The 24,444-nt window shown below is 45.1% G+C and overlaps 1 protein-coding gene across 1 annotated transcript in view; it reads left to right on the forward strand.

Annotated features, from left to right (window-relative positions):
- Positions 1 to 24,444, forward strand: part of GTF3C1 (general transcription factor IIIC subunit 1) — a 154,787-nt gene that overhangs the window by 91,910 nt on the left and 38,433 nt on the right. Inside the window, 5 exon segments of the mRNA XM_030212790.1 lie at positions 207 to 355; positions 4,034 to 4,176; positions 6,616 to 6,697; positions 8,103 to 8,215; positions 13,101 to 13,163. Of these exon segments, the coding sequence (XP_030068650.1) occupies positions 207 to 355; positions 4,034 to 4,176; positions 6,616 to 6,697; positions 8,103 to 8,215; positions 13,101 to 13,163 (550 nt within the window).

The following is a 24,444-nucleotide window of genomic DNA, read 5'->3' on the forward strand; positions in this document are numbered from 1 at the left end:
CTTTCAGAATTACCCTCTGAGGGGACAGTTTTCAGACTGCCTGCATTGTGAAAAATCCATGTGTACGTGTTTTTGATTTTAAAGGTATCACCTTATTTGCTTTGTTTTATTTTTATTTATTACACTATAAAAGTAATAGTTGAATACCAATAAAACAAGTCATCAGCAAGTGAGATTCTTTGTCCTCATTTTCTGTTTCTATGAAGAAGAAGAGAAGAATAAGCGAGGCCGTTACCATGATGAGGCAGATCAGAGTGCTCTTCAGAGAATGACACGCCTAAGAGTGGCCTGGACAGCACAAGAAGACGGGCTGCTTATGCTTTGCCGAATAGCCAGTCACTTCCTTAATAAGAAGGTAGGGAACAAACCTGATGGAATATAGGGGTCAACATTCAAAGCGATTTAACTGGCCAGAAACAGCTCCTGGCCAGTTAAATCACCTGTTCAGGGCTAACCCCTAATTTTCAGCAGCACGTAATAAGTTGGTGCCGCTGAAAATAACCAGCTAGCGCTGAACTGCAAACCCAGTACTTTGGGGACATTCTGGGGGTGGAGGCACTTGGCCGGTTAAGTGCCAATATTCATGAATTAACTGGCCAGGTTAGCCTCATAAATAAGACCGCATAAAAATCAGTCCTATCTCTTCGGTAACCCATAGCCAGTTAAGAACCGAATATCGCACTTAGCTGGCTATGCGTTAGCCAGCTCCGCAAAACTGGATATTCAGTGCCAAAGCCCGGACATGACCCAGCATTGAATATCCATGTTTAACCACCGGCCGTGGTCAGCAAAACTCTGATCACCGCCAGCTGAATATTACCCCCATAAATTATAAATTGTGACAAAGGTTGCGTGTAGTTTAACCATGAGCCTTTACTTCCTCTTTGAGAATTGCAGCAGGTACAAAGTATGTGCAGTTACTTGCATTTGATTTCATGTGACTAGAATTTTGCTTAAAAAGTAAACACGTAGATTTAAAAATGCCATCCACACATGTACTCCTCCTCTTGGGTTATTAATGGCACTGAGGGTAGGCAGTTTTCAAACAGCCAGTTTATACAGTTAAAACACTTTATACCTGTGGAAAACCCTTTTAAAAATGTCAACTAGATGAGTCATATTCAGTTACAAGTAATCTTTATCACATAAAGGAGGCAGTTCTATAACTTGGCTACTCCATTTCGGCACCCTGAAAGGGGGGGGGGGGGGGGCGTAGGAGCTTATTCTATAACGGAACCTCAGTGCCTAGATTCTGTTATAGAATACTAGTGTAACCTGATATCAGTCTCCCCAATAGTCAGCTGGCAGTAGGCAGCGCGTTTGCTGTCCACCACCAGTGTTAAACCCGAATATTCAATGCTTGGCCGTTACATTTTCAACCACGGCAACTTTAACCGGTTAAGTGCTTATCCCCAGATTCTATATAACGCGCCTAGAGATCCGAGCCAATTGTACAACACTTAATTGGCTTAACAAACTAATCAATGTTTATAACAGCTCTTAACAAGCAATAATAAGTACTAATTGGCACCTATTAGAATTTATACGCACCACTCGCTAAGCAGATTCTGTAACGAAGTGTGCCGAACTTCTAACATGCACAGGCAAAAGGGGTGTGGTAATGGGTGGGGAAATGGGTGTTTCGTGGGTGTTCCGAAATTTATGTGCATAGTTATAGAATGACCCGGTGTGCGTAAATCTATATACCGAGATTTACGCCACGTTTTCATTAGTGTAAATGGATGTGTGTAGTTTAGGCACAAAGATGAAAAACTAAGGGGTCCTTTTACAAAGGCTTGCGGTATTGTAGGCGCGGTTTTTGGGAGCGCGCCGATCCATTTTATAGCGAGCATGTAAAAGCCTTTATTTTTATTTTTGCCAAAAGTGGGCATACAACAAAATGAAAATTGCCGCACGTCCATTTTGGGTCATAGTAACATATAGTAATATAGTAAATGACCAGTAGATAAAGACCTGTATGGTCCATCCAGTCTGCCCAACAAGATAAACTCATTTTACATGGTATGTGATACTTTATATGTATTCCCGAGTTTGATTTGTCCTTGCCTTTCTCAGGGCACAGACCGTAGAAGTCTGCCCAGTACTGTTCTTGTACTAAGTTCTGAAGCTAACATCGAAACCCCTTAAATTACACTCCAGCCCAACCCTTATCTATTCATTCACGATCAGGGCGTAGACCGTAGAAGTCTGCCCAGCTCCCGTTTTGTTTCCAGTTACAGGCGTCGCCACCCAATCTCCGCTAAGATTCCACGGAACCATTCCTTCTAAACAGGATTCCTTTGTGTTTATCCCACGCATGTTTGAATTCCATTACCGTTTTCATCTCCACCACCTCCTGCGAGAGGGCATTCCACATATCCACCACCCTCTCCGTGAAAAAATACTTCCTGACATAAGTCCTGAGTCTGCCCCTCCCCCCTTCAACCTGAATTCATGTCCTCTAGTTCTACCGCCTTCCCATGTCCGGAAAAGATTTGTTTGCGGATTAATACCTTTCAAATATTTGAACGTCTGTATCATATCACTCCTGTTTCTCCTTTCCTCCAAGGTATACGTGTTCAGGTCAGCAAGTGTCTCCTCGTACAGTTTGCAGCGCAAATCCCATACCATTTTTGTAGCTTTTCTTTGCACCGCTTCCAGTCTTTTTACATCTTTAGCAAGATAGGGCCTCCAAAACTGAACACAATACTTACTACTGAGACCTTACCGCCAGCCATTGACCTAGCAGTAAAGACTTAAGTGGTAACCGGGTGGTAATGTCCTACGCGCGCCAAATGCCACTTGGCATGCGTCCATTACGCACACCTGAAAATAAAAAATATTTTTCACGTGTGTGTCAAAACTGAAATTACTGCAAGAGCCACGCGGTTGTCTGGCGGTAACTCCATTTTGGCATGCGTTGGGTGCGCGTAGACGCTTATGCGGCTTAGTAAAAGGGCCCCAGCATTTTCTGTAATCAGCGCCTAAATCTAGATGCCGATTATAGAATATGCTTAGTCCATGCTGATTTTTTAGGCGCCATATATAGAATCTCCTCCTTAGCAGTTAGGCCTGCTATTATTGCGGCCTGTTTTAACCACTAAACATAGCCAGTTTGGCGCTGAATATCCGTGCTTAACTGGCTATGTTGCACGATAATCGGTTATGTCCCACTGAATATCCACGATTAGGTACTAAAACATTATTTAACCAGGAACCATTCCTGACCAGTTAAATAGTTTTGAATATTGGGCCCAGTGTGCCTAACATTTAGGTGCAATAAAGCGGTTGTAAGTGTGAGAGCCTAAATGTGGCAGGAACGTGTGTAATATGAGAGGCACTCCTATGTCCTGCCCATGCTCCACCCTTTGTGCCTTCTGGCAAATACACTATGGGGACCTTTTACCAAACCAGTAAAAAAGGCCCTGCAGTAGCGGTTGCAGCTGTTTTTGCCATGCACCAGGGCCTTTTTCACTGCAGCAGTTAAAAAGCCCGAAAAAAACACATGGTTATGCAGTAAGCTTGCTCTTACCGCATGGCCATATGGGAGGGGAGAGCACTTAACTGCCACCCATTGAGGTGGCGGTAAGGGCTTCCGTTCTACCCAGTGGTAACCCTCTGCGGTATATATATATTTTTTAATCCAGCAGTGCTGGAAATGGCACATGCTGGAGGCAGAACTACCACCGGTGGCCACATTGGGCCAGCAGTAGTTCCAGGTTGCCGCACGGCAACCCTTTAGCAAAAGGGCCCCTGTGTAAGTATTTGTAGAATAGCACCTAGACACGTAAGTACTAGTATTCTAAACATTTACTCATGTAACACGTGTAAATTTGGGTACCTAGGTTATAGAATTGCCCTTAATGTGTATCTGGCTACAAAGGCACTAATCCTAAGTGGAACTTTTAAACATACAAATACAATTCACCCAAGTTTTATATACCAAGAGTGATTCTGTGAAATTTGAAAGCATTTGTCTACCTGTGAAATGAAGTGAATATCTTTAAATATATGTGTATTATTTTTGTTATAGGTGAAAGGGCCATTTGTCCCTTGGCAGATTGTAAGGGATATCATGCATGCTAACTTTGAAGAGGCTCTTGATAAAACATCGCATTCTGTTGGACGACGAGCTCGATACATTGTCAAAAGTCCTCAGACTTACCTCAATTATAGGTATGATGCAGCTGAAAGACTCTTCCCAAATCTAGATTCTACCTTTCTACTACTACTACTATTTAGCATTTCTATAGCGCTACAAGGCATACGCAGCGCTGCACAAACATAGAAGAAAGACAGTCCCTGCTCAAAGAGCTTACAATCTAATAGACAAAAAATAAATAAAGTAAGCAAATCAAATCAATTAATGTGACCGGGAAGGAAGAGAGGAGGGTAGGTGGAGGCGAGTGGTTACGAGTCAAAAGCAATGTTAAAGAGGTGGGCTTTCAGTCTAGATTTAAAGGTGGCCAAGGATGGGGCAAGACGTAGGGGCTCAGGAAGTTTATTCCAGGCGTAGGGTGCAGCGAGACAGAAGGCGCGAAGTCTGGAGTTGGCAGTAGTGGAGAAGGGAACAGATAAGAAGGATTTATCCATGGAGCGGAGTGCACGGGAAGGGGTGTAGGGAAGGACGAGTGTGGAGAGATACTGGGGAGCAGCAGAGTGAATACATTTATAGGTTAGTAGAAGAAGTTTGAACAGGATGCGAAAACGGATAGGGAGCCAGTGAAGGGTCTTGAGGAGAGGGGTAGTATGAGTAAAGCGACCCTGGCGGAAGACGAGACGGGCAGCAGAGTTTTGAACCGACTGGAGAGGGGAGAGGTGACTAAGTGGGAGGCCAGCAAGAAGCAGATTGCAGTAGTCTAAACGAGAGGTGACAAGGGTGTGGATGAGGGTTTTGGTAGAGTGCTCGGAAAGAAAGGGGCGGATTCTTTTTCTGTACATGGCTATAAATTAGGGCATGTATCTCATCTCACTGGACCCTATATTTTCCTTAAAAAGAACCCAAAGTGGGGGAAAGGAAAATATTAGAGACCAAAAATGTAGTTTATACGACAAGTTGTTTTTTTAAAGACCCTCTCTCATATTTCTTATCTAGCAGGCAAACATGACAGAATAGACGCAACCCTGCAGTATCCTGGGTCAACTCTTGTGAGATGTGCCACTGATAAGCTCCCTAAAGTCACTTTTTAATGGAAGCAGAGTAGCACCTGGGACTTTTAAAGCATGATGAGGATAATTTTCAAAAAGCCTTTAACCCATATACACGACTGCTTATGTGAGTACAGAGGCTTTTTGAAAATTGCCCACCTTGTATGTTGGTAAAGTGAAACAGCTCATTTGCTTTTTATCTACTTTTTCACAGAAGCATTCTGAGGTGATGTTAGATCATCACAGGCGATAATACATGTAGTTTTGCATTTCCAAAACTATGCATCTTATTTTTCATGCATAAAATTCTCCCAGGATAAGCAAGTCCGGGGCTGTTTTCCAAAGAAAAGATGCACATGTAGTTTCTCTTTGAAAACAGATGCAAAATATGCTGCTAGAAATACTAATGGAAAAGAAGTATGGGAGGACCAATTTGTACTTTTATTTGTGGTCCTAGATTGTTGTGACTCCTGACGCAGGCAGTTGCATCATGTCAAGTCCTTCTGACCTTCCACTGGTTTGAGAAATTGTTTTTATATAGTCTAGTTTTATCATAATAAAGTTTGTTTGTCATTCGTTGACTCCTAGGTTACTCAACCCTACACTTGCAGGAAACCTCACTTCAGTTACACACAAATCAAAGACAGAATATATTTAATCATGTGCAGACAATAACAAAAGTAGAATCTCAAGAAACTATGTTGCATGCAGTGCAAAAATGAAGAACTAGACATTGGGGAAGCCACTTCTTGTTCTGGGATTGGTAGCATGGAATCTTGCTACTATTTGGGATTCTGTCAGGTACTTGTGTCGTGTGGTGGGGGGGGGGGGGGGGGGATGAGACTTGATATATTGCCTTTCTGTGGGTTACAGTCAAAGCAGTTTACATATTATATATAGGTACTTATTTTTTACCTGGAGCAATGGAGAGTTAGATGACTTGCCCAGAGTCACAAGGAGCTACAGTGGGAATCGAACCCAGGTTCTCAGGCCACTTCACTAACCACTAGGCTACTCCTCCATTCACTCCTCCATGGATTTGGCCACTGTTGGAAACAGGGTAATGGGCTAGATGGACCATTAGTGTGACCCAGTATGGCTGTTCTTATGTTCTTTATTTATTTATTTGTATTCTTTGCTGGTCTTCCTTTATTTCTTTTCCATTTGTATTTTTTCTTAAGGGGTTTTTCTCCTTTTTGGTGTTTTGCTGATAAAATTTCATATTTAAATGCATACATTTGAAAATTACCCCCAGAGTGTTGTGCTTAACGAAGCTGGCACAGTTCTCCCCAGAAATTTTCTTCTCTCTGTGGTCAAGAAATGAGACTCTTTGAGAAAAAGATGCACTTGAACTCTATGCCCAGTTTTCTAGGTGTGTTTAGATTATGTTTTGTTTTTCCAGAAATGGGTACAAATTAGAATTGTTATGCATGTGAAATATTTTTTCCTCGTGTTTGTTTTTTGTAGAGTTTGCTTGGCTGAGGTGTATCAAGATAAAGCTCTCATTGATGACTTCATGAACAGGAAATACAACTACCAGGACCCTAAGGTAAGAAGGAGCATGTCTGAAAATGTCTTTCTACTGTATTACAGGTAGCAGATTTTTCTGCAGCACTCATTGTATTGATGGGTGCATAACTGAAGCCATTATGTCAAGTGACACCCAGTGAACTTCGGGAAGATGAGAGAACAAGAACGCTTATTGTTTTCCCACAAATCAATAATTGGGGTGGCCTAACAGGGATGTGGGGCCATGTTCAGAAATTCATGGCAGGCCTCATTTGCATAAGTCTGAAGGGGCAGAAAAGCTGGTGATATGAGTGAAAAACACAAGTCGCTCAATGATAGGGCTGACCCTGATAATGGAAAGTATAAAAAGTATAAAAAAATTTATAAGTAAGCATAAGACTAATGAATCCAGCCTAGAAGTCTGAAAGTAGTTAAAGCATGATGAGGATAATTTCATTATAATGGTCATATAGATTAACCACCAACCCACCAAAGTGACACAGAATTTGAAATGCCTCTCAATTTACTCAGATCCACAGTTGGGGGAAACAGCCCTATTAGGCAAAGAACTATTTATTTACTAACAAAGTCAATTTTCTGCACTTTTAGATAATTATTCTTCAGTAAAATGCTGGTTCACCTTTGTCTGACAAAAGTAACTTAGTTGCCGTCTTTATTTCTAAGTATTTCAAAATAGACAAAAGTCAGCAAACAGCTGTAGGCTCATTTTGTATTGTCCTGAAGCTAGTCTAGTAAAGGCTGTAGTTTGCAATTTGTTTGACCTTTTTTAGATGCATTGTTTTTGGTCTTTAGTCTGGCTCTAGTTTCAAAATTTTGCCACTTCTTGGGGAAAGTAAATAAGCTGTATAGAACCATAATACAGTGTGTCACATGCAGCATTTAAAAATTTGGGTTTGCTATACTTTTTTCATGTATTAGGAATGTGCTATGAGTATTTACAAATATAATGAAGAATTGTGCCTAGAATTAAAGTGGAAGGATAGCATTGAACCTTTGTTTGAAGATAAAATAGTTCAGTACTTTTAAGGCAGAGTAGTTTTCAAAGCTTCGCCCACAAATAGTTGTTTATAAAACCTCGTAATGAGAAGTAAAATATCCATGTATCTTCTCATTTTACATAATCCAGTTATCTATATGCAGTTTTGTTTCCTAACTAAAATATACCTTCCAGAATGCACATTGTTCTGAGTGCTCAGCCAGGGTATGTTTTCACCCCGACAAATGTTGCAAGCTAACTTTTTAGTCAGCCGGATCCCTTTCAGAATTGTCCTCCCTTTTGGAAATAACATCCATGAGTGACACCATATTTTTTTCTCTATATTTAAACAGACTATTGAATCTGTGTATGTACTATAATTGTCATTAGAATAAGAGAAAATAAGCATGTATTTAAAACACAAATTGTTGAAGGATTTTTTTAATAGATTTGTGCAGAAGAATTCAAAGAATTTGTGGAGAAGCTGAGAGAAAAGTTCAGTTCAACTGTAGGAACTCCTAAATATGAAATTCCCAACACGCTGCAAGAATTATTCAACAAGTAGGTATTTCTAGAAATATTTACTGTACTTTGCAGGATGTGTGTTTGTATAAGAGAAGATTAAAAAGAAGTAGTGTTGTACTCTTGGCAATTCACTTGAGATATTGTAGAGCTGGTATTCAGTTGCAGCACAACAGTGTACCGAGCCAGAATCCCTCTTGTGTGAACACCCCCGCCCTGCCCATGGCATTGCACCAGAAAAGGAGACAGTGGATGTAGAGCGACTGACACCTCTGCCTCCCTTCCACCCTGTGTGAAAGCATAGGCCTCGGTACAGCCCTGCTGCAGCATATCCAGTTAAAATTAGCATCTGTTTTGTGGTGAGATGTATGTCATCTATGGAAAAAGGATCATTTTTTGCGACCGCTATATCCTACTGGTAGGAAAGCATAATCCATTAATCTGGACTGGTCTGGAAGACAAGAAGGAAATGGTTATTAGAGAATCTTCTTAAAGCAAGACACAAGCTGTTGCAGAACAGGAATCAGAATTTTTTTTGCTCTGTCTTCCTTCTTAATAGTAACTATCCTTCAATACTATTGTCCAGATAGGCAGTAAATTTAGTGCTCTGCAGGATTGTCAGTTGTCATTGTGAACAGCTTTGTTGTTGAAATGGAAGGTGGTGTTATCAAGTTTGTAAACGTAACTAAATTATTAATGTTAAAAGTAAATAGGACCCACTGCATATGCACTTTAAGAAATCTAGCCCACGTTGTCCTCTGTGAAAATTCTTTAGTCCCCCTTTGTGACAGAGGATCATAAATCATGCTGTTTTATTTCTCATGGCTGGAAAAAAGGACAGAGTAGAGCAAAAAAAAAAAAGTGAAAAATTGAAAGCAAAATTTATGGGGGGGAAAAAGGGAAATTTTAATTTTTTACTGGTTCTCAAAAATTTAGGCTGGCTTTGTGAGAGGAACTCACTGAGCATCCAGCTTTCTTTTTAAATGCAACTTTAAGGTAATACTTGGTGTTGACTTCTGTCAAGTTTTAATAACTTTCCCTAAAGCTCTGGGAAGGATCATCATATATCTAGACCATATATTTATAAAGCATTTCTACTGTGCTGAACGTCTTTTTTTTTTTTTTTTTCTTTTTTTTTTAATCCAACAGCAGTATACGTAGAGCCAAAGGGGCATGTTCTGGGTGATCTGTGGTCAGCACTAACTACATATAAGCTACACATATAAACACTGATATTCCTTTTTGTCCTAACCAGACCAGTCCAGAATTATGGGTTATGCCTGTTAGCCAGGAGATGAAAATGAAGTCCTAAGAGTTGTGCGCTCTTCCTTTTTAGAAGAACTATTCAGCCACAGCTCATGAGTATTCACTGTCTCCTGCAGAAAGTGACAGACATTCCATGTAGCTCTGGATTAGGCTGGTGTGAGGTAGTTCCTGAGCCCAGCTGAAGAACTAGTTACTGAGCTAAGGTAGGCAAAAAGAAATCAGGGCTCAGCACGTTGAAGGATACCAGGAGGAGTTCCAGTCCTTCCCTTGTTTTACCAGCCGGACACCTCAAGGATTGATTTAACCTGTTCATGGATCAGAAAATTATGTTTTTATTTTAAACCAAGGCCATGATGGCAGCTCTGTCTGAAGTAGTGAAGTGCTTGTTGCACTTTGGAGCTAGATGGAGCAGTACAGTTCAGATTTGCCAACAGTCAAGCTCCTTGCCAGAGCACTCCGGAGAGGATGTTTTCTGTAAAGCATACCACTTTTGAACTTTCATTGGACAAGTCCAGCAGAACATTAAAGAAATTGGTGGCTGAGGCATTTTTCCCCCACTGGGACAGGGGCCAAATTCTTCACCACTTCAGACCTCGGGGGTGATCTTGCTCATTCAGCAGCTAACTGAACAGTCTATTCTGCACACAAAAGAAGTTTCAGAGGAACAGCAGCAAGTCTGTGTTTTCCCCCTGAATTTGTTCTCCTCCTTAAAACATTACTTTTGTGTCGGCTGCAAGGGACCCTGGTTTCTTCAGGATTCTGAGATCATGCTAGCTTTTAGATATCTCTTCTCAGGTGAAAAGGCCGAGAATGACTTTGGCTGATAACTCAGGTTTTATCTGTAATTTCTGGGGATGTTCAGGAAATCACTGCAGTATGCTGAGCAATTCGGTGAAAGGGCCTTCCTTGATTAATCCTTTAGAAGAGGAAGAGATTTCAATGGCAAATGGAGATATGCAGCTTTTCCAGAAGGAAGAATTGGCAAGGATGATCTCTCAAATTTTGGAAGCTTTGAGTATTGCAGAACCTACAGTATAGGAGCCTGGTGTCTCTGGAGAACTTATCCTTGAGAGGGGATCTGTAAACCCACTTAAGCGTTTCCAATTCATCAAGCCATTGAATCTCTTATTACAGCAGAGTGAGATGTTCCAGAAGTGGGTCTTAGTGCCTGAAGAGCTATGGTTAAGCTTTTTCTTCTCCTTCCTGAGGTGAAGGAAAAGTTGATGTTGCCAAAGTTGGATGCCTTTGTGATGGCAGTCACCAAGAAGACTACCATCTCGTGGAAGGGTGGTACTGCACTAAAGGATATTGGGGATTAGAGGTCAGAGTCTGTATGCAAGACGGCCTTTGAAATGCTGGCCTTACGTCTTTGGAGGGTGGTTTTGGTGCTTACAAGTCTAGGGCATATTTGCACCAGATTCAACAGGCGAGGACATGTCAGAGGGCGAAGACCTGAATGTTGCATTCTGCCTGAAATCTGGAATTTCATATATTGCCGATGCTTTTTATGATCCCCATGAGGACATTTGCTAGGTCTATGGTGGTCTCAGTCCTGTGGTTGTGTAATTGGTCAGCAGATACTGCCTTAGCAGACTTTCTTTTAGAAGGAAATTACTATTTGGTGAGGATTTAGAAAGATTGTCAAAGGTCTCGGAGAAGTGTGACCGCAGAGGCTTCCTGAGGACAGGGCCAGTGGTGATGTAAGGGCATTGCAAGGTGAGTACATTTCAGAGATACAAAGCTTTCAGCCTTCTCACCTGAAAAACAGATCTTTGTCCTTTCATTTCAACTGTAGAAGGGGTGCTGTGGTCAAAAGCCAGGAAACCAAGAGGCCTATAGTGAAAGCTTGAAGGTTCACTCCTTCACAGTATGGGTAGGAGGTTGCCTATCTGCATTTTCTGAGGTGTGGTCCAGAATCACTTCTCATCAGAGTTCTCAATGTTGTCAGGGAAGGTTAAAAATTGGAATTGTCTCACTAACTCTCTCTCTCTCTCTCTCTCTCTCTCTCTCTCTCTATGCCAGGCTTCATTAAAAAGGTTGGCAGTGTTTAACTATGTTGAAAGGATACTGATTCTAGGTGCCTGTACTTGTGCATGAGAGAGAGCACAAGGCCAATATTCAATTTATTTTGAGATGCCAAAGAAAGAAGGCAGTTCTGGACTTGAAGGAGGCATTGTTGGCAGCTCACATAGCAGGGACAGAGAACGTGCAAGTGGACTTTTTGAGCAGGCACACGTTGGATCCAGGAAAATAGAAATTGTCCAGAGCCACTTTTGCCATGATCATTCGCCAGTGGGGAGTCCCCGTGATGGACTTGATGGCATCCAATTAGAATGCCACAGTACCTCAATTATTCAGTCGAAGGAGAGGACAGAGATCAGTGGTATAGGTGTTCTGCTTCAGAAATGGCTTCAAGCAAGCTGTCTTCCCTTCTTGACCTTTGTTGGGCTGAGCATTGCAGAAGACAGCATTTCATCCTGGCCTGGTGGTCTTAATAGTTCCAGATTGGCTGAAACTGTCTTTGTATTTGGACGAGTTTGGCTGCAGATAGAGCACCTGAGGTTGCTGCAGGAACGGCATCTCTAGCCTCGAAAGTCGTATTTGAAGCACAAAGGTTGTATGAGCAGTGTCATTGTGACTCATTTGCAGACAAGGAAGTGTTCCATCTCTTTGACTTATGCTAGAGTTTGGAGAGTCTTTGAGGCATGATGTTCTGAAAGAGGGTTTTCTCTGTCCCAAATTATAGCCTTTTTTACAGGATGGTTTCAAGAAGGGTCTTACCTTATCCTCCATTAACTTTCAAGCGGCATTAACCTGTTATCAGTGATACTTAGAGGGAGCATCAGTGAGTTCATACCTGAATGTTATGCATTTTCTTAAATGAGTAGTACGTTTGCATCCACCGGTACATCCTACAGTTCCTGCTTGGAATCTAATGTTAGTTTTGTGAGTGTTGTCATCTCCTCCCTTTCAGATATTTAGGAAAGCAACACTAAAGAATCTAAGGTTGAAGTCTTTATTTTTGATAGCAATAACTTTGACCAGAAGGATTTTGGAATTGCAAGTCTTGTTCTGCTAGGATTCTTTCCTGATTTTTTTCAGAAGCCGGTACCTTCCTTTCTTCCCAAAGTGTTCCAGTGTTGAGAGTTGTGTGTATAAATCTTTATAATTGCGGTTCTAGTTCATGTAAGTGTATTGCCATCCCTCATTTTCATGGATCTGGAAATTAAAATATACTGATGGTGAAGTATTTTGCAGTCAGAATGACTAAAGCTTTTATGACAGAACTTTGAGCAACAGAAACAACTCTTCTGGTTTTCATTTCCCCCAGTTTCCTTTAGTCGTTTGGACTATATTTTAACTTCATTTCATGATTAAGGTATTAAAGGGTCTGTTTGGAAACTTGTTGAACGTCTCTAATCTAAAGTTCTATTTTAGGCAATTTTGTGTTTGTTTGTTTTTTAATTATGATCTTTTAGGATCCCTTTGTTACACAAGCAAATACAATTTATTATGAAGTTGACATTTTATTGGTTTTAAATCCTTCTGACAATGAAAATACTTAGAAGTTTGGGGAAAGAGAACTGGTAAAATATATGTGAAAAGAAATATATTGATCCTCCTGTGCACGTGTTCCTTTTTTTGTTTTTGCTTCCAGATTTAGAGTTCTGGCAATAGGAGATGAAACGGACAAAGCACCAGAGCGGAACATCCTCAGTAGGTGAGTAACATATTTTACTAAGCCACAGTGAAAAATAGCCTGCGCTAGTTTTGGCGCCTGAAATTGGCACACTCTGGGCCATTTTTTACCATGGCCTTAAAATGGGGCAGTAAATGGCCACGCGCTAATATTAAAATTAGCGAGCGACTATATACTGGCTGAGCCCTTACCGCCACCTGTTTAGAAGGCAGTAAGGGCTCACGTGCTACTCATGCGATAATCAAGCAGCTCGTGGCAATGTAGCTGCGCTGCTAATTACTACCGGGAATGCCACCCTTGGTAAAAAATAGAAAATTATTTTCTACCATGGGAAACTGCTCACACCAACTTCGAAACTACCCTGGCAGTAGTGTCGATTTAGCGCGTGCTACCCATTCAGTAACATAGTAAATGACGGCAGATAAAGACCTATACGGTCTATCCAGTCTGCCCAACAAGATAAACTCATTTTATTATGTTACATTGAGGCATATTTTCAAAGCACTTAGCCTCCCAAAGTTCCATAGAAACCTTTGGAACTTAGCCTCCCAAAGTGCTTTGAAAATATGCCTCTATGTTATGTTATGTTACATGGTATGTGAAACTTTATGTGTATACCCGAGTTTGATTTGTCCTTGCCTTTCTCAGGGCACAGACCGTAGAAGTCAGCCCAGTACTGTTCTTATACTAAGTTCTGAAGCTAACATTGAAGCACAGACCATAGAAGTCTGCCCAGCTCCCGTTTTGTTTCCCAATTACTGGCATCGCCACCCAATCTCCACTAAGATTCCACGGAACCATTCTACTAAACAGGATTCCTTTGTGTTTATCCCACACATGTTTGAATTCCATTACCATTTTCATCTCCACAACCTCTCGCGGGAGGGCATTCCACATATCCACCACCCTCTCTGTGAAAAAATACTTCCTGACATTAGTCCTCAGTCTGCCCCCCTTCAACCTGAATTCATGACCTCTAGTTCTACTGCCTTCCCGTCTCCGGAAAAGGTTCATTTGCGGATTAATACCTTTCAAATATTTGAACGTCTATAACATATCACCCCTGTTTCTCCTTTCCTCCAAGGTATACATGTTCAGGTCAGCAAGTCTCTCCTCGTACAGTTTGCAACGCAAATCCCATTCCATTTTTGTAGCTTTTCTTTGCACCACTTCCACTCTTTTTACATCTTTAGCAAAATACGGCCTCCAAAACTGAACACAATACTCCAAGTGGGGCCTCACCAACTACTTGTAGAGGGGCATCAACATCTCCTTTCTTCTGCTGGTTATGCCCCTCTCTATAGTAGCCCCTCTCTCAGTAGCCCTACCATAACTTAGTAAAAGGTCCCTTAATGACAGCGCATGAAGACTTATCAGCTTACCCAGTCTGCCTAAACATCTTTTTCTCTGGGATACATGCGCATATAAATCCCCGTACTTAACCAATGCCAGCACCCTACTTTCGTTTAACTAGTATCTGAAACTTACCGTTGGGTTAGCACCGGATGGCAGTAAGTGCTCTCCATGAAATGACCGTGCGGTAAGTTCAAATTTACAGCTTGGCCATTTCTATTTTTGAGCTTTTCATCCACTGTGGTAAAAAGAGCCTTAGTGCATGGCAAAAAGAGCCACCGCAGCAGCTTAGTAAAAGGGCTCCTTAGATAGGAGCTTATAAAATTGTATGCAATGTACATGTAAACACAGCTTGTGGGGAGGGAATAGGCAGTATTTTTAGCAAATGGCTACACAAGACGTCCATGCGGAGCAGAGGGGCAGCCTAGTGGTTAGTGCAGTGGACTGTGAGCCAAGTGAATCGGTTTCAAATCCCACTTCTCTTTTAGGGGCCATTTTAGTAAAGGGTTGCTGCAGGGCAACCCGGAACTACTGCTGGCCCAACGTGGATATACTGGTGGTAGTTGCACCCCCAGCGTATGCCATTTCTGGTGGTATAGAAAATCAGGTCTGATTTTTCTAGCACAGGGGGTTACCCAGCGGTAATCAGACAGTGCCACATGCTACCCTGTTACCACCGGGTTAGCATGGGAGCCCTTACTGCCAACCATGATGGCTTAGTAAAGGGGCCCTTATTTTGCAATTTTGAGCCCTCCAGGAACAGAAATATACTGCTGTACCTGAATGTACATCACTTCAAGTTTCCAAGTTTATTAGCAAGCTTGATATACTGCTCAAGAGAAATCGTATCAGAGTGGTTTACAATATAAAAATAATTAGCAATATAAACAGAAATAAACTCAATAGCCTTCAGGCTTGCAGGTGGCTTATATATTCAGGTACAGTAAATATTTTTGTGTTCCTGGAGGGCTCACAATAAAAAAAAAAAAAAAGTAAAATAGGATTTGAAACTGGGTCCCTTGGGTTCACTGTCCACCGCACTAACTAGACTTCTCCTCAGACTTGCTTCCTGCGTTAAGAATACCCATAATACCTGAACCTGTCATAGAGCCTGGTATCTCCTTTCAGTTGCACTTTCAGGGAAGAGGGAGGGGGACAGCAGCCACTGGGGGATTAAGGAGGTGTCATGCCTTAATCCACTAAATCAGAGCACCTTTTTGTACCCTGAATGTGACTGAAACTGGTCTAACTTATGATAGGACATCCTTCTTTTAGACTTAGACGTTTCTTCCCATTCGGTAATCACTGTTGGACGTCCATAATCCCTCCCAAAACACACCTGCAGCATGCCTCCTTGCTATTCGGATGTACTGCAGAGTTGGAATTCCTTTTCAAAATCGGGATTTGGATGTTTCAAGCACATGGATACTCATGTGGGTATTTTGAGACATCCATATGCTTTAAAAATAACCTCTTAAATATTTTATAAAATTCATGTATAAGTACTGATTCTTAGCAACCTCAGAGCAGGTGTAACTTTATGTGGAAACTTTTGGGGATGCAGTTTTATAAAAGCACCCTGTTATAAAATTACGCTCCTAAAAGAGAGTTCTTAAAAGAATCTAACTTGGTAACAAAAGCTGCAATCATCACTAAATTTTAAGTGGAAGCCATTTTGGACCCAAAGGGATCAAAGAGAGCCGAAATACTTCTCCTCTGTGCCGAAATACTGCTGAGTAGTATAAGCCAATATGTCCGCATCAGTTTGTCTCATCACCCCCTTCCCCTTTTAACATGTGTCATCAGCCTATCTCATCCCCCAACCACCCACTGTATGCCAGCAGTCTTTCTCACTCAGCCCTCTACCTTGTGCCACTGGTAGCTAAGCAAAGAGAAGAAAAATCAAAAGAAGCATTTTTGCATTCTCCTATTTCCATGCCTCTCCTGTCGTCGTCATCCCCCCCCCCCCCCCCTTGAAGATTTTCCCTGTGGGTAATATGGAGGGACTCGGTGACCAAAGAACTGAGTAAAGGACATGCGCTAGATGTAATCTGCTTGATTTCAACAAAACCTTTGAGTAAAGTGGTGTGGTAGCCATGTCAGCAAAACCTTTCATATGGTTCCTTACAGAATACTCTTGGTGAAATTCTTCGAAAACAAGTTCAAAATTTGCAAATTCTGCAAGTTTATTTCTCAAATTTTTACAATATTTCCTTAGCGTCAATATCCTTAGCATTTTTCTGCCAAAAATGATTGATATTTGACCAGTTTTGTAGAAGTTATGTTGACCATAACAGGGTCTGTCCTTTTTTTTTTTTTTTTTGGTTCACAGTGTAAAATTTCAGTACAATCCAGTATTTTCTTTTAAATTATAGTAGAGAAAAGAAAGAGCCTTCAAGTGGCCAAGTCCATCAAAAAAAAAAGCAGTAGAAATGTGTTATGGAAGATCCTGATCATCTAGCACCTCTTTTTGCACTCGTAATAATTTTTCCTGCGGAATCTGAATATATAATGAAACTATGTCCATAGATACAAACACGGTTTCCTCTGATGTCTGAATATCTTTTATTTCACTTAGAAAATGTGTAGTGTCCTTTAAGTAGGAATGGGATTTTTGTAGCTAAAGGGGCTAAAAATGTATTAACAAATTTGCTTAAAGGTTCAAGTACAGTGTCTCTCAAAGCCACTATTGGGTAGCCCGGAGGGTTAAGATTACTCTTTTTTTATCTTAGGTACAGAGTATAGATGGAGGAGTCTTAGGATGTAGTTTTATCAGAAAAAAAAAAGAATTGAGTACCTTTATCCAAAGTGACTCAACATAAATAAGAAGAAAGAATTTAGGTAATCAGAACAAAGGTCCATCAAGCCCAGTATCCTGCTACTTATATTTTTCTATTACCATTTTTAAAAATTTCCACTCACATTCTTCACATGTTCCTTTTCTGCCTCTGTCCTGTTTTTCAGTGTTGTTGTTATGTTTAATTTTCACCATCCTGTGTAAGCGAATCTTCCTTCATCTTGTGTTTTTTTGGACTTGAAATGATCCAAAATTACAGATCAACGGTCATGATTAAGAACAACATTACAGGATTTACAATATAATTTGTCACCATCTGCATAGTTTTGCTGGAAATTCTCGAGCACGAGTTACAGGCATAGCTATTTTTGAAGCATGATGTGCAGGCCACCCACGATATGTAAAAAAAAACAAATATTTCTTTGTCCTTTAATAACTTGACCTGGCTGTCTACATTGTGAGAAGTACTTGGTCCTGACATTTTGTTTTACTGCTTTGTGAAATGACCTGTCATGATTAACTTTATTAGTACACCAATTAGACAGTGGTTCTCACTTTTTCTCTTATCCCATTGGAAGAAAAATATTTATGCTGCTTGTGTCCCTAAGACCAATGGACATTCTTTTTTAGTAGCCACCCACTAAGATCCATTCCATCCCCACATCCCTGTAAGTAATCTCCCCCATCCCCACCCATACCCATAACCTTCAGAAGTTACTTACTATTTATTTTTTGAAACTTTTAGTAGGTTATAGTAAGTGTGGACCTGAGAAAGCTAAGTCCTGCTCAGTAACAATCCAGGACTGGGAACAGAAAGGGCTACGGAGAGTAGGGGAGGGGGTTCACATTCAAGTGTACAGTAACTCCCTCTCCCCTACCCGATGATGGGCATTTCTTCTTCCACACACCTCCTCCTTGCAGTTACTTTTGGAGAGGGTGAGAGTCGGCAGGTCTTGAGCATGTTCAGATGCTGAAGGCCCTTCATCGGCCCAGCACATAACTTTTGTCTTTGTTAGCCAAAGGTGGAAGGAGCTGGAGCTAATTAAAGCTCGTAACCGTGGAGGGCAAGAGAAAAAATGCCAGTTACAGTGGGGAGACTGTAATATAAACAGAGATCCCCATTTTGGGGCCTGTTTTTGGCCCAAAAATTTCAGTTTATATTCAAGTATATACGGTATATGGCATGCAGACTGGGTATTAATGTAGAGTAGGGGTCGGACGTAACCAGATCCACTACACGGGAAAAATGATGCATGGACACCCACTCCCCTTGTACAGCCCTGACCCAAGGATTGGTGATATTGACCCTTCCCCACCCACCCCCTTCTCCCTCTTTACATTTTCATTCCAGAACATTCCTAAGTAAAGGGAAAAGGGGCAAGTACCGGACAGGGCATGCACTAGGATAGACTAGCTAATGTCAGGTTGCTGCAGGCTCTTCCCATGCATTGGGATGGGGGAGAGACGAGGAAAGCAGCAGTTATACTCAATCAGAATGAGTTGGCTCTAGCCTCTTCAGTAGTACAGATAAGATCTGTTGGCGGGCAAGCACTACTCTCTCCCTCTGAGCGCTGTATGCTGGTAAGGAGGTGGCACAGGCACGCGCCAGTAGATCATGTAACCTCTGATGCAACTGGCCCGTACATGTGTCATCGGCCTGAGCAGAGAGGGTTCCCTTGTGAGACTGGCTACAGGCTTGTCACCCAGATTTGCCTGCTCTTCCGCTGCCATCTTCCAGATCTCCAGATTCTGCGCAGATTACTACTATTTCATTGACAGCCTGAGGCAATCATACCACTACCATTAAGGTTGCAACTAAGGCCTTCCCACACAGACCACTCCAGTCATATTGCTCTTGTTTAGATCATGTTGCCTTCTCTTTAGCTCTCTAAAGTTCCCTATGAATGAGTAAACACTCATTCTCCGAGGACAAGCAGGCTGCTTGTTCTCACGACTGGGTTGACGTCCGCGGCAGCCCCCACCAACCGGAAGAAGCTTCGCGGGACGGTCGGCACGCAGGCCACGCCCACCGCGCATGCGCGGCCGCCTTCCCGCCCGTGCGCGACCGCTCCCGCCAGTTACTTTTTTTCCGCGACTGAGAGAGTGGTGCGTTTGCCTCTCTCTCTGTTCAGCCGCCGGATTTCGACCGCGTTTACGCGGATCGTCGCTTGGATTCCCGTTCGGTTTCCTCTGATTTTGTTTGTATTGTTAAAAAAAAAAAAAAAGAAATTTTTTGCGCGTGTGGAGCACGCGCTCCCCTTTTTCCCTCGCTTTCTAGCGGGGACGCCACGGTCGGTTGATTTTTTCGTGGTGTGATTTTAGCCACCATTGCCGACTTTGACTTCGCCGACGCGATTTTTCCGTCGATATCCTCGAAGGTCCCGAGTGGATTTAAAAAGTGTGGTCGCTGCGGCCGGCCGATCTCGCAGACCGACACCCACGCTTGGTGCCTCCAGTGCCTCGGGCCGGAGCACAATCTCAAGTCGTGCGCTTTGTGTCTCGGTCTCCGGAAACGGACTCAGGTTGCGAGGCAAGTTCTGCGGGACCGTCTTTTTGGAACTTGCGCCGGCCCCTCGACGTCGACCTCGACGGCATCGGTATCGAAGGCCGGTTCTTCGGTGCCGGTATCGATGCCCGAGACATCGGCACCGATGGCAGCGACCCCAGGAGAACAGGTCCCGTCGGCCCGCCGGTCCGCCGGTGAGAGTGGGGTTGAGAGGCCGCGTGGACAGTCGGCCCCGGTCACTCCCTCAACTCGTGAGCCACGGGACCGAACCCTGTCGGACCCGGTACCTCGAGACCGAGGGGGATCGACCTCCTCCTCCTCCATGCCCTCCGGCGCCGGTGACGTGCACCGGAAAAAAGATAAGAAGCGCCGTCACCGGGAGCCCTCGGTGCACCCTGAAGAGGAGTCGACGCCGAAGCGTCATCGCAGAGAGGAGAGATCTCCGTCGGTGGTGGAGGTACCGACGCGTCGGGGTTCCGGCACCTCGGTGCCGTCTCCTGGCCCCCAGCAGCTTCTGGCACCGACACCCTTACCGGCCCCACCGCCTTTCCCGGCAGCGGGCCTGGACGAGTGCCTCAGAGCCATCCTTCCGGGGATCCTGGAAGGGCTGATGCGCCAGGCTGTGCCGGCGTCGGGGGTGCTTGCGCCCCCGGCGCCGATGACTGTGGCGCCGGCGAGCTCTAGCCCGGCGCCGGGGCTGTCGACACCGCCGCCGCTTGCGGTGCCGGTCTCGACCGCCACGCAGGTGGAGTCCCCGTCGACGTCGATGGAGGGAGCTCCGTCCCCGCCGGCGCGGGAGTCCACCGCTCGACGACACCGAGACCTTGGTGCCTCGACGTCGAGCCGGGCCCGGTACCGGACTCAGCTACATGAGCTAATGTCCGATACCGAGGATGAGGACTCGTGGGGGGAAGAGGAGGACCCGAGATATTTCTCCTCAGAGGAGTCTACGGGCCTTCCCTCGGACCCCACGCCGTCACCGGAGAGGAAGCTCTCACCTCCTGAGAGTCTCTCCTTTGCCTCCTTTGTGCGGGATATGTCTATAAGCATTCCCTTTCCCGTGGTCTCTGTGGAAGAGCCGAGGGCCGAGATGCTCGAGGTCCTCGACTATCCATCACCACCTAGAGAGTCCTCCACGGTACCGCTGCACAATGTCCTGAAGGAGACGCTGCTTCGGAACTGGGTGCGACCACTAACTAACCCCACCATTCCCAAGAAAGCAGAGTCCCAGTACAGGATCCACTCTGACCCAGAGCTCATGCGGCCCCAGTTGCCCCATGACTCAGCGGTCGTGGATTCTGCTCTCAAGAGGGCACGGAGTTCGAGGGATACCGCCTCGGCGCCCCCGGGGCGGGAGTCTCGCACTCTGGACTCATTTGGGAGGAAGGCCTACCAATCCTCCATGCTCGTGACCCGCATCCAATCTTACCTGCTCTATATGAGCATCCACATGCGGACCAATGTGCAACAGCTGGCGGACCTGGTCGATAAGCTCCCGCCGGAGCAGTCCAGGCCTTATCAGGAGGTGGTCAGGCAGCTGAAGGCGTGCAGAAAGTTCCTGTCCAGGGGGATTTTTGACACCTGTGACGTGGCATCTCGTGCTGCGGCCCAAGGTATAGTGATGCGCAGGCTCTCATGGCTGCGTGCCTCTGACCTGGACAACCGCACCCAGCAGAGACTGGCTGACGTCCCTTGCCGGGGGATAATATTTTTGGCGAGAAGGTCGAGCAGATGGTTGACCAACTGCATCAGCGGGAAACCGCTCTCGACAAGCTCTCCCACCAGGCGCCTTCAGCACCCGCCCCCGCGGGCGGGCGTTTTTCCCGGGCTCGGCAGGCTGCACCCTATTCTTTTGCGAAGCGTAGGTACAACCAGCCGGCCCGAAGGCCTCGTCAGGCACAGGGACAGCCCCAGCGCGCTCGTTCCCGTCAACAGCGTGCGCCTAAGCAGCCCCCTGCGCCTCCACAGCAAAAGCCGGGGACGGGCTTTTGACTGGATCCATGGGAACATAGCCGCCCTACAAGTGTCCGTACCGGACGACCTGCCGGTCGGAGGGAGGTTAAAATTCTTTCACCAAAGGTGGCCTCTCATAACCTCCGACCAGTGGGTTCTCCAAATAGTGCGGTACGGATACGCCCTGAATTTGGCCTCCCTGCCTCCAAATTGTCCTCCGGGAGCTCAGTCTTTCAGCTCCCATCACAAGCAGGTACTTGCAGAGGAACTCTCCGCCCTTCTCAGCGCCAATGCGGTCGAGCCCGTACCACCCGGGCAGGAAGGGCAGGGATTCTATTCCAGGTACTTCCTTGTGGAAAAGAAAACAGGGGGGATGCGTCCCATCCTAGACCTGAGAGGCCTGAACAAATTCCTGGTCAAAGAAAAGTTCAGGATGCTTTCCTTGGGCACCCTTCTGCCGATGATTCAGAAAAACGATTGGCTATGTTCCCTGGATTTAAAGGACGCATACACTCACATCCCGATACTGCCAGCTCACAGACAGTATCTCAGATTCCGCCTGGGCGCACGGCACTTTCAGTATTGTGTGCTGCCCTTTGGGCTCGCCTCTGCCCCACGAGTGTTTACAAAGTGCCTCGTGGTGGTAGCGGCCTACCTACGCAAGCTGGGAGTGCACGTGTTCCCATATCTCGACGATTGGCTGGTCAAGAACACCTCGGAGGCAGGAGCCCTCCGGTCCATGCAGTGCACTATTCAACTTCTGGAGCTGCTGGGGTTTGTGATAAATTACCCAAAGTCCCATCTCCAGCCAACTCAGTCTCTGGAATTCATAGGAGCGCTGCTGAATTCCCAGACGGCTCAGGCCTACCTTCCCGAAGCGAGGGCCACCAATCTCTTGGCCCTGGCTTCGCAGACCAGAGCGTCTCAGCAGATCACAGCTCGGCAGATGTTGAGACTTCTGGGTCATATGGCCTCCACAGTTCATGTGACTCCCATGGCTCGTCTTCACATGAGATCTGCTCAATGGACCCTAGCTTCCCAGTGGTTCCAAGCCACCGGGAATCTAGAGGATGTCATCCGCCTCTCCACCAGTTGCCGCACTTCACTGCTCTGGTGGACCATACGGACCAATTTGACCCTGGGACGTCCATTCCAAATTCCGCAGCCCACGAAAGTGCTGACGACGGATGCATCTCGCCTGGGGTGGGGAGCCCATGTCGATGGGCTTCACACCCAGGGTCTGTGGTCCCTCCAGGAAAAGGATCTGCAGATCAACCTCCTGGAGCTCCGAGCGATCTGGAACGCACTGAAGGCTTTCAGAGATCGGCTGTCCTGTCAAATTATCCAAATTCGGACAGACAATCAGGTTGCAATGTATTACGTCAACAAGCAGGGGGGCACCGGATCTCGCCCCCTGTGTCAGGAAGCCGTCGGTATGTGGCGTTGGGCGTGTCGGTTCGGCATGCTTCTCCAAGCCACGTACCTGGCAGGCGTAAACAACAGTCTGGCCGACAGACTGAGCAGAGTCATGCAACCGCACGAGTGGTCGCTCCATTCCAGAGTGGTACGCAAGATCTTCCGAGAGTGGGGCACCCCCTCGATGGATCTTTTCGCCTCTCAGACCAACCACAAGCTGCCTCTGTTCTGTTCCAGACTTCAGACACACGGCAGGCTAGCGTCAGATGCCTTTCTCCTTCATTGGGGGACCGGCCTCCTGTATGCTTATCCTCCCATACCTTTGGTGGGGAAGACCTTACTGAAGCTCAAGCAAGACCGCGGCACCATGATTCTGATAGCGCCCTTTTGGCCCCGTCAGATCTGGTTCCCTCTTCTTCTGGAGTTGTCCTCCGAAGAACCGTGGAGATTGGAGTGTTTTCCGACTCTCATTTCGCAGAACGACGGAGCGTTGCTGCACCCCAACCTTCAATCCCTGGCTCTCACGGCCTGGATGTTGAGGGCGTAGACTTCGCTGCGTTAGGTCTGTCTGAGGGTGTCTCCCGGGTCTTGCTTGCCTCTAGAAGGATTCCACTAAAAAGAGTTACTTTTTCAAGTGGAGGAGGTTTGTCGTTTGGTGTGAGAGCAAGGCCCTAGAACCTCGTTCTTGCCCTGCACAGAACCTGCTTGAATACCTTCTGCACTTATCAGAGTCTGGCCTCAAGACCAACTCAGTAAGGAATCACCTTAGTGCGATTAGTGCTTACCATTATCGTGTGGAAGGTAAAGCCATCTCTGGAGAGCCTTTAGTCGTTCGATTCATGAGAGGCTTGCTTTTGTCAAAGCCCCCTATCAAGCCTCCTACTGTGTCATGGGATCTCAACGTCGTCCTCACCCAGCTGATGAAACCTCCTTTTGAGCCACTGAATACCTGCCATCTGAAGTACTTGACCTGGAAGGTCATTTTCTTGGTGGCAGTTACTTCAGCTCGTAGGGTCAGTGAGCTTCAAGCCCTAGTAGCTCATGCTCCATATACTAAATTTCATCACAACAGAGTAGTGCTCCGCACTCACCCAAAGTTCCTGCCGAAGGTGGTGTCGGAGTTCCATCTTAACCAGTCAATTGTCTTGCCAACATTCTTCCCCAGGCCGCATACCCGCCCTGCTGAACGTCAGTTGCACACATTGGACTGCAAGAGAGCATTGGCCTTCTACTTGGAGCGGACACAGCCCAACAGACAGTCCGCCCAATTGTTTATT

This window comes from Microcaecilia unicolor, chromosome 8, assembly GCF_901765095.1.
Source record: "Microcaecilia unicolor chromosome 8, aMicUni1.1, whole genome shotgun sequence".
NCBI lineage: Eukaryota > Metazoa > Chordata > Amphibia > Gymnophiona > Siphonopidae > Microcaecilia > Microcaecilia unicolor.